This window comes from Malaya genurostris, chromosome 3 (genome assembly GCF_030247185.1).
Source record: "Malaya genurostris strain Urasoe2022 chromosome 3, Malgen_1.1, whole genome shotgun sequence".
Classification (NCBI taxonomy): Eukaryota; Metazoa; Arthropoda; class Insecta; order Diptera; family Culicidae; genus Malaya; species Malaya genurostris.
In genome coordinates, this window is record NC_080572.1 from 170,691,680 (window position 1) to 170,709,220 (window position 17,541).

General features: G+C 36.7%; 1 protein-coding gene across 3 annotated transcripts in view; it reads right to left on the reverse strand.

Annotated features, from left to right (window-relative positions):
- The window catches only part of LOC131437159 (triple functional domain protein), a 181,212-nt gene that overhangs the window by 47,316 nt on the left and 116,355 nt on the right, over positions 1-17,541 (reverse strand). For all 3 annotated transcript variants that reach the window (XM_058606325.1, XM_058606327.1, XM_058606326.1), the window contains one exon: positions 7,514-7,772. In XM_058606325.1, coding sequence (XP_058462308.1) covers positions 7,514-7,772 — 259 coding nt within the window. The remainder of the gene's footprint in view (positions 1-7,513; positions 7,773-17,541) is intronic.

A 17,541-nucleotide genomic window follows, 5' to 3' on the forward strand; every position in this document is an offset into this window, starting at 1 on the left:
GTATTGTTCGTTCTGATAAGAAAACATTTCATGTTACACCTAGCAAACCTCACTATCTTGCTATTTTATACTATTAATAATATCGCTTATTTCACCCAGGATTCAGCCTAACAACCAAACACGTTCGCCGGGGTGCTATTTTTTTCTATCGGTACGGAAACGATATTTCCACATCTTCAACATGTAAAAATGATTACAAGCGTTGATGATAAAAGCTAGTAAAATTTAAAAAAATCCAGTACAGCATAGTATAACTTGGAACCTTTTTTCCTTTTCTCATATAGAAAGGTTATGCAATCACTGTGAAAAACGAGTGTCATATACCATTCGACTCAGTTCGTCGAGTACGCAAAATGTATGTGTGTGTGACGTTTTTTTGCACTAACTTTTCTCGAAGGTGGCTGAATCGATTTTCACAAACTTAGATTCAAATGAAAGGTCTTGTGGTTCCATACAAAATTCCTGAATATTATTTGGATCCGACTTCCGGTTCCGGAATTATGGGGTAAAATGTGCAAAAAATTGTTATAATAAGTGCACCAGCTTTTTTCGGAGATGGCTGAACAGATTTTCACAAAATTAGATTCAAATGAAAGGTCTTGTGGTCCCATACGAAATTCCTGAATATTTCTTGGATCCGACTTCCGGTTCCGGAATTATGCAGTAAAATGTAAAAAAAATTGTAAAAATAAGTGCACCAGCTTTTTTCGGAGATGGCTGAACCGATTTTCACAAACTTAGATTCAAATGAAAGGTCTTGTGGTCCCATACAAAATTCCTGAATATTATTTGGATCCGACTACCGATTCGGGAGTTATGGGATAAAATGTGCAAAAAATAAAAATATGTGTTTTAACTTTTCTCATAGATGGCGCGAACGATTTTCACAAACTTAGGTTCAAATGAAAGGTCCTATGGTCCCATACGGAATTCCTGAATTTCATCCGGATCCGGAAATATAAGGTAAAGTGTGTTAAAAATTTTATACCATTACTGAAAAGAGCGAAAAATCCTAAAAAAATCTACATCAACCTCAAATCTTCTCCAATTGATAGTTTTTATCAGTAGACGGTCAAACAATGGTTCTGGCATAATTAATTTGAGAAAAAGAAAGATTACAGTTATTTAGGCCTGTTTCTACGTCTATAATAACTTGTTCGAGGTTTACTCTAGAAGAAATTGTATAATTTAACCCAAGATTGAGAAGTTTTGTTTGTTCGTTGGTAAAATCCTGAGATGAACGAGTTGAGCTACTCAACTTCAGAATTCAGGCGAAATCGAAGATGACGAAATGATGGTATCTTTCGATGTAACCGCTTATTCCCAAGTGTCCCAGTGAAGGACTCAATCAATCTGTTGGAAGATTGGTTACTTCAACAAAATAGGAGTAGTTCATGGAAATGCAAAGTACGGTCTTATCTTACTCTAACCCGGCTGTGCATGGATGTAAATTATTTCAAATTAAGAGGGGAATTTTATAAACAATTACAAGGGGCACCAATGGGTAATCCACTCTCCCCGTTTTTATGTGAATTATTTATGGCAAACCTTGAAGATCTTTTAAACAAGTAGAGATTATTACCTGGTGGAGGAGTAGTGGATATACGTAGATGATATATTTTGCATCATCAAACGCAACGATTTATCAAACTTCTTAGAAATAATTTATAATTTACATAAAAATATTAAATTCACCTATGAGGAAGAGAAAGACAACAGTTTACCTTTCTTGGATATTCTTATTGTCCGGGGAGCAAAATTCTTAACTTTCGAAATATATCGGAAGCCTACCAATACGGACCGTGTCATACCAAATACTTCTAATCATTCCCATCAACACAAAATGGCAGCATTCGACCATATGATTCTCAGAATGCTATCCTTGCCCCTTAGAAAAGATGCTGCGATAAAAGAGAAAAACTTTATTTTCGAAATTGGAAAGTTCAATGGATATCCAGAGCATACAATTCAAACCATCTTCGATAAAAAAATTAATACTGTTGAAAAAACAATCACTTACAACTTTGACTCCCCCCTTCTGAAAATTTTAAAAGAATATCGGTGGACTTCAATCGAAATATTTCACACCCATTAAAATCAAAACTAAAAAATATTGGTTTAGATTTAGTGTTCAGCAGTATGAACTACCAATTGAAAACTTTGCTAGGTTCTACAAAAGATCCTACAGAGAATTTGAAAAAGACTGGGGTATACAAAATCTCGAAATACATATCTGTATTATAACATTTGATACACTTTCGGAAAAATAGTGACTGTGAAAATAGTGACTTTGTGAGAGTGTAATGACGTGACATAGTGGAATTCAACGGTACAACAACAGTACTATTAGTGAGAATATGCTACTAACAGCTCAAACAGAAATTTAGTTCATTACTTTTCAATTCACGCTCAATATCAATATCAAAGGTTGACTTCAATTTTGATACATAATATAAAATTAGTTTATAAAATAATGAGACGTATTTTTTTAATTTTATTTTTTCATCTTATTTTCTAATTCTTGAAAAAGTGCTCGTCTTTTGTTCAGTGCATATTTTTTAGAGTGCCCGATCAATTTCCTATGACTTCTTCTTCGACACCATTCTAGGACAAGTAACAATTTCCGAGCTACAATAAGGTGAAGAACGGCGCAATTCAACAAAAAATGGGTTTGTTCTAATTTCAAGTTTAAATATTTGGAGGCTACTTCTACGGAAAGGGTTGCTAGTGTTTAAATCACTATTTTTCGTCAAGAACTTGAATTCGTGAAAGTAACAAAAATTGTTTCAGTTGTCAATAACGTCAATGTGCTGGTTTCAATTTCGGAAAAAAAATATCGGCCTTTTTTCATAATTAAATTGTTTCGGTTTAACTAATAACCCTACAAGTAATGAGAATAAAACGTTCACTGCTGATAGAAAAAGGAAAATTGAATAACAGGCTTGATTTGTTGAAGAGAAAACAAAACTTTGTGCGGCGTTTGACATTAACTAGCTATTCAGTTCATTCTAAAGCGGAATAAAACTCCGTAATAACTTAATCTAGTAACAGGTCAGGACTTAGCTGACTGGTGTCGACCAATCAAATAACTTTTTTTATTCACACCGGTAGAGGTAAATTTATTTACCTCTCGCCCGAAGCGATGCAACGTCTCCATCGGTATAGAGTCGCATCCGTATGGAGGTGGTCACTTTTCTGGGTAGGCGTATGAATTTGGTATGACGAATAGCTGTGTGAATAATGGATTCGTTTTTCACCACAGGAAAAAATGACACTGTTCAACCGAGCAGCAATACACGAATATTTATGGTCGTGCTCGTGGATTCAGGTGAAATTACCACAGTTCGGATGCCAATATTCCGCAATCCAACAAACGCGTAGAAAATCAGCGAAGAAACAGTTCTTGAATTTTCATGTTTAGTGGTAGGTAAAGGTAATCATTTTAAGGAATTTACAATAAGCAAATTTTCAACGAGTACAAATCACATTGAGTAATATTGGTGTTTCACTTAATTGATCACCATTCATGCAGTCGTAAATGATCCAGACAAATACATTTTCATTTGTTAAATATTTACAGCCTTTATTTGATTACTTTCTTTATCGGGTGTGTGGACACATCGACTTCCTCAGGATGGGAAAACCCACACTAGGAGCTAGTGAAATCCATCTACAGCGATGATGACTCCAACATAAGTTATATATTTTCTCAGAATACTCTTCTTTCGAGAATGAGAATCGTTCATAATGCAATTCTTATTTCCTGTATATAATATCGCTAGAGTTCAAAATCGAAGAAAAAAAACATAATACACAGTTACTTTTTCTACAGTGCATTCTTTAGCGAATAATTTTTTATAGGATGAATGAAAGTTAATTAGATGGATAATCTGTCTTCAGTTATTGGAATGTCTTCCAAACAAGTGCTTCGGACTGCATGTCGTAAAGGACCAAACCGATAAACCGATATGGTGACAAAATCGACGACGAAACGTACATTATAGCGGACTCCAAACAGATATCCGGCCTATAGTTTTCCTTTGGTTAGCGCGCCAGGATGTTCCGGAGAAATTCCAGAATAAGAAGTACTTCTGAAGTGCCTACTGTCCATTCCCCACGAAGCTGACACTCTGGTTTGGCTGAATTTGGTATCAAGCCGTTACACCGGTACCAGAGTGGTACGAAGCCAACGTTGCTGTTTTTGTGCTGAAGGAGGTAAATCAGCCAAATTCAACAGTCTTTTAGGCGATTATTAGGAGACAGTTATTGAAAACAGAGAATATCTTCAAAAAACTACAAGAATTTGAATAAAAAGTGGATGGAAGTTTATTAGTAAGATGGTACAAGTGTTGCACCAGATTTGGTGGACAGCGTTAAGTCTTTAGTGCGAGCATTTAATCTAGAAGAAAAGATACTTCTTCTGAAATTTTATGATGATCACACGAGTGATTGAATACTAAAATGTTTTGAGATATGCTGTACTCCGAATTAAAATATATGTGAAAGATATAACGTTTGCTTCACAGAGAGCGAAAGATAAGCGTGAAGATTTGTGCGGGACGTTGGAGGCGGATGAGTCTCGCTACCAGGATTTCACACTTGTAGTGGGAGCTATGCAACTAATAGGTTTTTACCAATCATTACCAACGTAACACGTCTCCTTACGACAAGACGCAACCAAAGTATCACTTCCATTTCTCATTCTTTCTTCAGTGTATTGAAATTCTGTGAAGTTGGATATGAAGAGAGTCTAAAATATGACAAATCAAAGGTATGAAATTCTAGAACATCTTTGGAAACCAAAACTACTATAGCAACGAGCACCAAGAGGTAAAAATCATTGTGTATCGTTTTCTCGCATTATCGATACTCGAAGCTCCGGTTGAATATCGATACTGCACAGTATATGATTCTTACTGAAAACCGAAAATTACTGAAAGGGTAAACAAAAGAAAGAACATAATTTTGAAACCACTATTCCACTTTTGTCGTTGACTGGACATGGATCTCGTTCTCAAAATTTACAAGCGGAGCTGAGAGTGACATTTATATTTCGGTCTATTTTAAATCAATGCAAAAGACTTTTATTGGCTCTGGTCATCGGATTGGTGGAGTGTAAACGCAACCTATTAGCGATTGGGAGAACGCAGATTCGAAACCTGCTCATCACAATGCATATTCAAGACGTTTTTTGTTCTTTAGTTTCCAATGTTGTCCAAAAAAATATATTAAACCTATTCTTAATCCACTGAGTGGTGTAATAATGACTTTCTCTTGTCATTGACACAGTCTCATTGAAGTTTTTTTTTCTTGTTTTATTATGATAATTTCTGACACGAATTTGTGCTCATTTTCGATACAAATCCAATCAGATAGTTCACAAGTAATTGGTTTTCCCAGTTCGCCCAAAGTTATTGATTCATCCATATCCGAGAAAATTTAGCGGTAATGAGTTTTGTCGTTTACGCCACTTATACTAAAGACTGACCCAGAAAGTATGGACGCAACAAAAACCGCTGCCATTTCGCAATGGTTCAGAATCTGTCAATTTTTATGACTGCGTCCTGTTGTTTACACTCTTCTCTAACCACTTGTGCAGTTGTTTATTCGTTTTCATTAGTTTGTTCCGAAATGCGTGGACTTTCAGCAGAACAACGTCGAAAAATTGTGTACAAATGGTGCACAGAACGCGGACTGTCACTGAGAAATATAGCAAAAATGGAAGGAGTAAGTGAAAAAGCCGTGCGAAATGCAATCAGGAGTTTGGTCCATCTAACCCTCAGTTGGATAAACGTATACTGAAGGCGTTCGAGCAAAAAAAGGAGGTTTCAGTTCGGGATGTGGCCAAAAAGTGGCACTTCGAAGTCAAATGTTCTTCATGCTAAAGAACGTTTGAATCTTCGAACCTATAGGAAGCAGAAACAACCAAAACGTAGTCCGAAACAAGAAGCATCGAGGGTTCGAAAGCTGTGCAATACGATTCTTGCTGGAAATTTGAGATGCATAATCATGGACGACGAAACCTACGTGAAACTCGATTACAAAACCTTGCCGGGACCACAATATTATACGGTGCGAGAAGGGCAAGTGTTGGAACAGTCCGAGACATCGTTTGAAGTCGAAAAATTTGGTAAGAAAGCTATGGTCTGGCAAACAATTTGTAGCTGCGGTAAGATTTCGAAACCTCTCATCACCATTGCTTCAATGAACAGCGAAGTATACATCAAGGAATGTTTGCAAAAACGACTTCTACCCATGATTCGAAGCCACAAGGATCCTATTGTCTTCTGGCCAGATCTTGCTTCTTGCCACTACTCGAAATCGACGGTAGAATGGTATACTACCAAAAATGTCAGTTTCGTCCCAAAAGACATGAATCCACCAAATTGCCCACAACTTCGACCAGAAATCGAGTGAATAAAATCGAGTGAAGAAAAATACCGGAAAAAAATCGAGTGAAGAAAAATACCGGAATCGGAAGTGATATCCACTTGATCTTCGACCTTGATTTACAATCCAATATTAGCACACATGAGCTTATTGAAATCGATTAAGTAATATCCGAGAAAATTGAGCGGAGAAAAAAATGTGTTTTGTCGGTTACGTCAATTATACCATCATATCTCCGGAACCGGAAGCGACAGCGGAAAGGGTCTTCGGAGCAACGGATTCTGAAACAATCTTATTGCCTTTCTATAAAGAAAAGCAAAACGATTTAAAAATAAAAAGTTTACAGTTAAATCATTATTAATGAAAATTGTTATGAAGCCGTAGAGAGAAATATATATTGCATGCTGAGTTGGCGGTTCATACATAAAGCACTGGTCTTACAAGCCCGTTGCCGTATGTTCGATCCCCGACCTGGAAGGATTCTTAATGTCCGTAGGATCGTAGTACTACTAACCTTGCAACGATTCTGTCCGCTATTAATCGGCTGCGAAATCTGTTGCATTCCGGTAAATTTTCGAGTAAACCTTGATACAATTTCGTTTTTAACTGTCGATTAGTGTTTGCAGTTACTTCTGGCTTGTAAAGTTTGTAGTATAGAAAACCGTTCTGATCCCATGATCTGGCGGGAAATTCTTTGTATCATGCCGAAAGAGCAAAATTTCGCTCACCGTTTTTCGCTTTTACTACTATCTATTATTAGGCACACAAGGAATCCATTTTCCGATCATCTGCATCCTTTCAATACCGTGAAAATAATCAGGAATGACCTTCAACCTCTTTTCTTAAGTTTTGAAAAAAAAAAATTTTGAGAATACACCAGATCTGGACGTTTCATGTATATTTGGCATCAAAAATTTTAGTTACGTTACGCGGTTTTTTACGCGGTACGAATCCCATGCGTAAAATTCAGTGTACCAGAATTATGTGAACTATTATGCATTGAAAGTAACACAAATATTTGACGTACTCAACTTTTCATTTCGATTTCGATACTAATCAAATAGAATTTAGCTTAAAGTAGTGACAACACAAATCCGGATAATGAATAATAACTATCGCTTACCTCCTAATGCATCAGCGTCACGTTGCTTGTTGTTCAGCTTACTGTGCGACGAGGGTAGTGGCTTGAGAACTGTCACTGGCACCAAGCCCTCCTGGCTGTCGGTGGAATTGATCGGTAGCCGTACTAGACAGAACTCGGGTGCCCCGGAACAGTTCATGTCAACTATCTCCACTTGGGCACCCTTGGTCACCGTCAACTCCGAGGAACCTTGAGCGGCAATATGATCCGCTATCACCCACGTCACCTCCGTTAAGCCACCCTAGTGAAAAAAAGAAAATAGAAAAAAAAGAAAATGATTAATTGACGTTTCAGTTATACATTAATACAGGATAGGTAAAACACTACACATTTATGTTTTTCTCTATGAGGTGAAACGAAAGTCTTCATTTTTCATAATACAGATTCATAAATAATTCAAAAGATTTGTTATTGATTTTCTTTTATGATGCCATCGATACATTAAACCTATAGTAATCTAAAAACCGAAGCAGTACGGTGTCGTGATGTGTATCAAGTATACAATACAATTGACAGACTTTGTTGTATTCGTTAATGTGGCTCTTTTTTCAACTAAGAGAATTTATGTCAGACCAATCGATTCACTGACTTTAAGGGGCTGGGATGCAATAGAAAATTAATAGTACCTATTATTTTTCCCCGGACAGAACCAGCCTAGAGGCCATGTGGAATTCGACGATGAAATGAAAATTGTCATGAATAAATCCAAGGGGTTCCTGCCAAGGTAACCAGTAAGCACTAATAATGGCAATAAATTAGCCTTTTATGAGCACCAAAACTGCTTAAAGCTCTATATCTGCAATCTGAAAGCATATCTGTTGTAAATCAATCAGAATTCAGCAACAACAGGCATAAATAAGTATTATCTATGAATAGCCGTAATTTTTGCCAAAGTCGGCCTTAACTGGTTCTCAAGTGCGATTGAAATGCCAATTGGTGATTATTTGCAGTCATAACGCAGCATTAGTGTGTGCTTATTGGTTACCGGGGTGGTTCCATATCGTAGAAAGCCACAATAGCAGATATTCCACTGAATGAATTTATATACAATATTTACTAGTTAAGCAGACATGGACTTTTGTAGTACAGTCGATTAACTGACTTGCTTTATGATCTAATGTTTCTCGGTTCAAGTGGTGCAGTTGCTATCGATTTTTTGTTTTTTATTTCATTCAGCCTTGTAATTTTCAAATCACACAATTTTACATGTTCTTGAATATAAATTTGTGCTCCATTTATATGCATCTAAAAAATCACAAGAGTCACAAGAATTTTTCCAACTGTGTGACTTCGTTTAATAAAATCAAACATCTCCCAAGACTGGATTTAAATAGTCGACTTTCCGTTCACACGATATCTTCCGAAGTTGATCTGTGATACATCTGAATAATGCATCACATTGATCAAGAGACTTGTTTCAAGTGCGTGAACCTCTGATACTATGTGAATGTTTAATACTTACAGTTACTTATAAACATACATGCAAAAAAACAAGGTGTTTCTTGTTGTCTTTATTAAAAATAAAATAATAAAATCTTTTCTATACATACTAGAGGCTCACGCACTTCTGTGTACAGCGTCGAATAAAATAAAAACTCGTGTCGATTGGATCAGTTTATTTTATCAAAGAGAAGCATCTTCGAAAACTATGACTTTGGAAGTTTGAAACCATGTTCTCAGACAACATATCGATCGATTAAAACAAAAAATGCAAAATTGATTTTTTCATAGAGTACCCGAGAGTCGCCTTAGACTCGTCAGTGTCAAAACAGTTTGTATTGAACTCTTATGTCACCTAGCAGTTCAACATAAATCGTGCTTGGAAGTACAATGAGGATTTTACAAAATATGAAGAGAAGATGAATTATGGGCTACTTTCCGGAAAAAAAAATCTATGGAGACATTGGTCAAGATGATGTCTCTAGGAAGATCAAATTAGGGTTTTCCGATAAATTCGCCAGAAAGTTGATGATCTGATAAGGTATTTGCAACTGCGGACAAAAACCCCACATTTTCGTGACAAACAAACCCTGAAAGTGTATTCTTTGTTGAAGATGAGTGGAAAGGTGGAAAGTTCAAAGAAAAGTTCGAGATTTCATCAAAATGATTTTTTTTCTTTAGAAAGCAACGAATGATCTTAATTTTGAATACTCAACAATGTTGTTTCATAAACATGGTTTCAGCAAAAATCGTTTCTGCGTCCAGATATTAAACTGTACAACAACTCGTAAATTTCAGATAGCGCGAAGAGCAACCGTGTTGATTCCACCGTGGATTCCACCCATGTGAAAAGTCTGGGTAGAAAAACGCCGTGTAATAGCGTGCACTATCTTTTTTCATAAGACAGTTTGCTTTCGTGTCTCGTTCGATACAGTCAAATACAGTCGATACAGTCAAAAGTGGTTTGTTTTTGATCGGAACGACAAAAAAGTGTTGTGAACAATTTCGATTTGAACCAAAAGTCTTAGCATATGAGCAAAGGAGTTTGCCTACCACACAACAACTGAACATGGCTCACAATGCATTATACATAAAATATCACGTGGAGCAGAAAACAGAAACAGCTGGATCCGCAACACTACATAATAATGCGTACAGCCTCGAGCATGAAAATGTTGTACACAAAATTATAATGTTCGCAGAATATTGTGCTACAGAAGTGCGTATACATCGCCTTTGAGTACACAGGACGCACCATCCAGACGGGACCTATTGAAATGTTGAATAACTCCACCATTTTTGACGGGCAGAAATTGTAGCGATGTACATTGAAAAAAATCGTTCAATTGTAAAAAAAAAGAGAGACATGCTCAGGGTGGAGGAAATGGTAAACGCGTATGAACGGATTGCATAAGAACGCTGTCTATGAGCATATCTTTATCCAAAAAATCATCTTTTCTGTGAGTTTCTCATTCATTTGGTTTTTCCAATATATGTTTCCACTCAGTCATTGCAAAACTGAACTTATTTATGACAACTTTACGTCAAACCAACTAAAAAAATAAATCGTTAACTAAAAGGTAATATCACAGCGGAATTTGTATATTTGTTTTATTGTTTCATCTAAAAACAAAAGTCTTTATCAATCTAGTGTGAAGTTATAACTTTTTAAACAAACTTATATGACAATTCTCACAAACTGTTATGTACTGACAAGTCGAAGATCATCAGTTCGTGCTCGCATCTCACACGACGCAGTCGAAAATCATTTACGGTCGCAAATCATATACGGTCGAAACAACAGAAACAAAGACAATACAGTACAGTGAACAACGGAACGGAATGGTCAAATACGATTTAACAAAGCCGGAATCTTGGCCTACAAGACCAAATTCAATGTGTATAGATTTCAAGCGCTGCAAAGTTAGACCAGCAGCAAATGAAATTGAAATCTTACTTAAAGAACGAATGCATCTAGACGCTAATAATGTAAGTGAGATTCAATTCAACAAGGCGTCTAACTGTGTGTACATTATGTTTAAACGTGAAAGCGATGCAATTGCATTCGCTTCGGTTAACAACGAGGTGCACAGTGTTGAGTGTGACAACATTAAATACAAAATCCCTGTGCACATGGTGGACAATGCCATAGAAGTACGCGTGCATGACCTTCCCCCCGCAGGTCACCGATCAGTACGTTCGGGAGAATATGTCGCGGTACGGTGAAATCCTTTCCATCGAAAGGGAAGTATGGCGGAATTTTTTCCCCGGTATCCGGAATGGCGTGCGAGTGGTACGTATGCATCTACGTAAGGCAATTCCATCTTACATCATTTGTGGTCAAGGTGGGACACATCCGTGTAAAACGCTGATTACCTATGAAAAGCTGGTTACATGCCAGTTCTGTGAACAACCTGCACACTACGGTAAACCTTGCACCGAAACTGCAAAAAGGACATCTTCAACCAAAGACAACGAATACTAGTGAGCGTAGTATTCATGTTTTACCATCAAACCAACCAACAACTGCAACCAATGTACAACAAGGCGCCTCTACAGCAACTAGCAATGAGCAACTAGCAACTGCGAATAACAAGGAAAACGAAAAGAAGACGGAAATCAACAACAAAACCACCGATGCGGCAATGGATGACGAGACGAGTCACGAACAATCTCTAGTTAGTGTCTGTTCATCAATTTTGTAGTCGAACACAGTGAAATGTAATCACATGACATTTTACAATACTAATCACAAGATGGTTTCATCGAGACAATGCGACAAATGTATCCAGCAGTGTTTGAAGATGGGTGTAATCCTCATAATTGCGAATTACCAAATACAGTTTCAGATCGTTGAAAAACAGTGCGAACAGAAGGTGACAAGAAGGTCTCGTGGAGTTTCTGATTTGTTTGTAAACGGGTATGAAACTGAGGATCCAAACGGTACTCGTAAGAATCTACCGCACAAGGAGGAACTAAGCTTTTCGACGAACTAGAATTTGCTGCTATTACACCCGAAATGGATCGGGGTCATTTCGCCGAAAGCCATTTCATCGAAAGGTTTATTTCGCCGAATGACATTTCGCCGAACGGGCCACTTCGCCGAATGCCATTTCGCCGCAAGGGTCATTTCGCCGAATAATAAAATCGTAATTGGAATTGATTTAAAATAAAGACAAATGAAAGATGATAGCGTTAACGCCAGTTTTGTCGACTTACAATTGTACTTCTTGAATAAAAATGTATTCTTGTACTCTTCAATAAAGATTGATTCATGAACCTCAGAACGGAGTTCCCAAGAAAACTTGTTGACTATTAGCTACTAAGCATCAAAGCAACTGCATAGGTGTATCTACCAGGCAAATGCATGTGGTATATTTCGTTTATTAAGTGAAAATGAAAAAATATTCAATGCGGCTACGCCACATCGTTTTGGTTCATGTGCTGCCGGACCTCGAAACCGCTTGTTCGGACCTAACTAAAGCGAAGAAACCTAGCTTTAAATAGACCGGGCAAACGAGGCTGTTACAGGTTTGTATGCAAGAGACCGCCGCTTCCGACCTATTCGGCGGAATGACCTATTCGGGGAATCGACTTTCGGCGAAATGGCAAAAAACGACTTTCGGCGAAATGACCCGCTCCCTCCCCCCGAAATATAGTCAAATACAATGCAAAATACTAAAAAAGGGCCGGTTTTGTGTGCCTAATGGAGACTATCATTTGGTCGATATTGAGAGAAATTCAGAGGCATATTTCGGATGAAAACCGTGGGTACTTCGGACTCAGAAAAACGCATCGATCGAGTGAAGTTGGCCACCGCACGAAATTAACCATCTACAATACGCTTATTAGACCGGTTATTCTCAATGCCATGAGACCTGGACTATGTTGGATAAACGCGCTTTTAATGTTATCGAATGAAACGTACTGCTGACCATCTAAGGCGAAGTACAGATGGGAGACGGAACGTGGAGACGGCGTATAAACCACGAATCGCAACAGTTGCTAGGAAAACCACTTATCGTACGGATAACTTAAATAGGACGACTACGATGGGCTGGGCATGCAATTAGGATGTCGGACGACAGTCCAGTGAAAATGGTTCTTGAATCTAATCCGGCTGGGACAAAAAGAAGAGGAGCACAGCGAGTAAGACGGATCGATCGAATGGAAGGAGATTTACGAAGTATCCAGGCTTTGAGTGGCTGGCAAAGAGCAACCATGGATCGAGTTACATGGAGACGTTTGCTAGGTACAGCAAAGAACATCAGTTCTTTGCGGCTGATAAGTAAGGTTAATATGTACAAGCCAAACTATATTCTTGAACGTTCGACGATATCTAGTATCATTCGTTAATGCGAGAAGTCAATTAGAATTGGTTATTTCAGGGGCCACCAGTCAAATTCGGAATGCAGATTTAGTCAAATGCAGCCTATTTCCGGGTATTTTCGGCATCCTAGACAAAATCAGAATCGATCAGAAACCAACATATAAATACGAAAATACGTTCTCTATACGATCTGATTTGGTGCAACTAATTAACATTGTAAGAAAAGTAAATTGATTCCCATGTCCATCTGCTTCCCAGAGCTTCAAGACTCGTCATCCAAAGCCTAGGATAAATAGATATGATTATTAAGATAGTTTAATGCTGAAGATGGATTAATCATACGAAAACGGAAATATATAAAAACATCACTAATCAAGTTTCATATATTATATATTTGCATGTTATTGCAACTGCGTAAAAAAAATTTAACCATTTCTGGTAAACTGTGTTGACTCTTTATGCGGTAAACTTTTTTGCAGCTTAATACATAATTTTATCTATCCATGTAAAATGCAAGACGGAATGATCATAATCACAATATCATTGGGTGGTATCAAAGAAAATAAGTTCAGTCGTGCCTTGCTCTAATCTTCTAGAATTAACACTAGCTAGAGATGAAAAAGGACGAGGAGGTTAACGAAGAATCAAAATGAACTGATCAGTGTGGATGAGAAAATATTGATTAACCTGTTTATGTTGCCTGTCGGGCAGGACATATCCTACGGACGGTAGAAAATAAACTGCTTGACAGCTCCTCACAACCTAATTACTCACTCATTCGTAATAAAGTGGAGTCGTTTGTGTTGAGAGACTGGAAATACCGGCTGGTTGGGCCGACGTATGCCAGTGTTATCATATGGAGAAATTCTAGATACGCGTATCGATTTTTAGTTAACTTGCCGTACGCGATGTTACAGCAGATAAGCGTTTTCTAGTTTTATATTTACGGTATAAAAAGTATATCACTTTGAAAAAAAATCAAATTCATTCGAAAGAAAATTATGTATCTCTTAAACTACTCCATAAAAAAATATTCCAATCTTCGTGGAATATATTTTTTCCAGTAAATATTAGTTGAATGTATGGTCATATTTTTCTAGTGCTCATCGAATTTGTGAATTAAAAATTACCGTAAGAACAGGAGTCTAGAATTCAATGGCGCGAATTATCAAAACACTACTAAGATTTATTATTTCTGTGTATCTACAATATGTTATTTCACAAACTGTAGCCTACATTGTTGTGAATACTGGTTTGAATATGAAACTTCTGAAATGCGGTTTCCACCCGGATATCATGTTAAATAGCGAACTGTACGCGAAATTGAGCACTTCCATATGCTGTGAGGAAATATACTATAAAACGCTAGTATTTCAAATACGGTTAGATATATGAATAGGTTGGGTATAGTCTATTCCAATATTAGTTGAGATACATTTAAAAATTTTACCGGACGATTAGTTTACTCGCTAGTTTTTTACGGAATTCTTTAAATAAAAATACAACTGATACGGTAAATCAAAATAGTCGCCGAGTACGGTAAAATTTACTTTTTATTGCAGAACTTCAGTAAATACGAAAAACAATGAAAATTAACTGTCAAACATCAACCAATTTATAAGTTTGAAATGCGTGAAATTTAAATAAACAAAAAGAGAAAATTGATGATTTGAGTGTTGGTGTTGCACCGATAATCAATCGTTTATAGGAGAAAGATGGGTGCCTCAACGAAATTTTTAGTAATGAAACCGTAGCCACGACTGCTATTGAATTTCTTTTTCCGGTAATTAATTAAATTACCGAGCGGCCAGCTGTTCAAAATTTGGTAAAAAATTTCCGAAATATGTGAAATTATCTGAATGTGTATATTGTTTGATTTTTTTTTCATTACCCATTGAAGATGTGTGCAACTTTAGCCTAATTGAACTTGAAGCGGTCATTTTACCTATAGCCGTTTCAGCAAGAGCCATTTTGGTGAAAGGGTCATTTCATCGAAAATGTTGTTTCGTCTAATTTATTATTTAACTAAAAATAACGTTCAGACTATAAATATCGATTATTTTTGTAAATATGATCAAATGACGAAAAATTACAATGTAATATTGTGATGTATTTGGCTCTAATTGTCACATACACTCAGAAAAATCCCATTTGTTTAAAACAACAAAACGATTAGTTGCCGAAAACAAAACGTGTTTGTTTTAAACTAGAATGCACATTTCCTTCATTTTATGGTATTTTATTGTACATCGGTCTTAAATTATAGTAAAATTATTGAAAGTTTACTAAATCTAGCTTATCTTAAAATAGTCATCAAAACGTTTCGTGCGGCCAGTGTAGGTTCTTTCTTTCGGTTCTACAGATTTTTTTACATAAGAAAAGCTAGATTTAGTAAACTTCCAATAAATTTTACCGAGATTTAAGGACGATTTACAATAAGATATCATGAAATATAGGAATTGGGGTAAAATAGTCACCAGAACGTTTCGTGCGGCCAGTGTAGGTTCTTCCATTCGATTCTCTAGACTTTTTACATAATATAAGATAGTTTTCGTATGCTTTCAACGTGGTTCGCATAAGACTTAAGGGTGATTTAGATGAAAATTTCACATATTGGAGGAATTGGGGTAAAATAGCACCCAAAACGTTTCGTACGGCCAGTATAAGTTCTGGCATTCGATTCTACAGACTTTTTCACACTATATAAGATAGTTTTCGTATGCTTTCTACGTGGTTCGCTTAAGACTTAAGGGTGATTTAGATGAAAATTTCACATATTGGAGGAATTGGGGTAAAATAGCACCCAAAACGTTTCGTGCGGCCAGTATAAGTTCTGGCATTCGATTCTACAGATTTATTTACATAAGATAAAGTAGATTTAGTAAATTTCCACTGAGTTTTACCGAAATTTAAGGACGATTTACAATAAGATATCATAAAATGGAGAAAATGGGGTAAAATAGCCACCAAAACGTTTCGTGCGGCCAGTGTACATTCTTTCATTCGATTCTCCAGACATTTTTACATAAAAATCAAGCTATTTCAGTCCACCGAAACCGATTTTTTTTTTCAAGTCAAATACTACAGTTAAATACTACAGAGAACCTTAAAACTGTCTAGCATGTGGGGTAAAACGAGCAGGATGGCGATTTGTGCGGCCATTAAAAACCGTTCCATTAAATTTCTTGGATTTTTTTTGTTCGCGATTTCTTTACAGGTTTCCTGGGTTTTCCCCACTGTGCGTTGGTTTAAAAAAATATTGATTGGTTCAAACCAGTATTGTTATTGTCGTTATATCTACAAAACAATCGTTAGAATTACCTGGAATTCATTTATACTCAACAATATTTTTCTGTGTATAAAAAGATAGATTGTTGTATTGTGCCACGTTTCGACTACTAGTTTTGATCTTCATCAAGTATAATATTTTTATGTTCCTCGCCTGAAAATCGTTTTCAAATATCCTCCCTGAAAGTGTCGTTAAGTAGTGCACAGTTTCAAAACAAATCTATGCTTAAACAATACTTTTTATTGAAATAATAGTGGGGTCATACGAATCTAGCCATAAAGTAGCAACACTTACAAAGAGAGCTCATCCAATCTTAACAAATTGGACGTAAATCATAACTATTTTTTATGACTTCTGATCAGTCAGTTTTTTTTACTTGTTTCCGGTTTTTAACGATATCAAACTAACTAGAGACTATGAGAGAAGGAAGAATATGAAATTATAGAGTCATAGTAGTCAAGGAAGAGCAAGGATGTGAAGAAAAAGTGCTGAAAAGTGAGACGTGACAAGGATCATTTAAGTAAGCAGAAGGCTTCTCGTCTCTAGACTTTTACCTTCTACCAGAGGAGTCGAACTTAGGCATCTTAGCGATACGAATCATCCGTGTCTCTGATATGTCAGAAAGTAAAGTAAAGTAAAGTTACGAGAAGTTGTCCCATTCTGCCCACGACGGCTTCTCACACAATGTGTTTCATTGTGTTGATATTTTCTCATCTTTATATAGCTAGTTATAACACCGGAATGGAAGCTTTGTCCGAAACTATTGCTTGAGTGCCTGGAGTTGTAGCGTATGGCTATGCGTCCCAGGGTGCCTTTACTTTCTGACATATCAGAGACTCGGATGATTCGCCTTCTGCTTACTTAAATGACCCTTGTCACGTATCACTTTCCTTCAGTACTGTGGCTCTATAATTTCATATTCTTTCTCCTCTCATTATCTCTAGTTAGTTT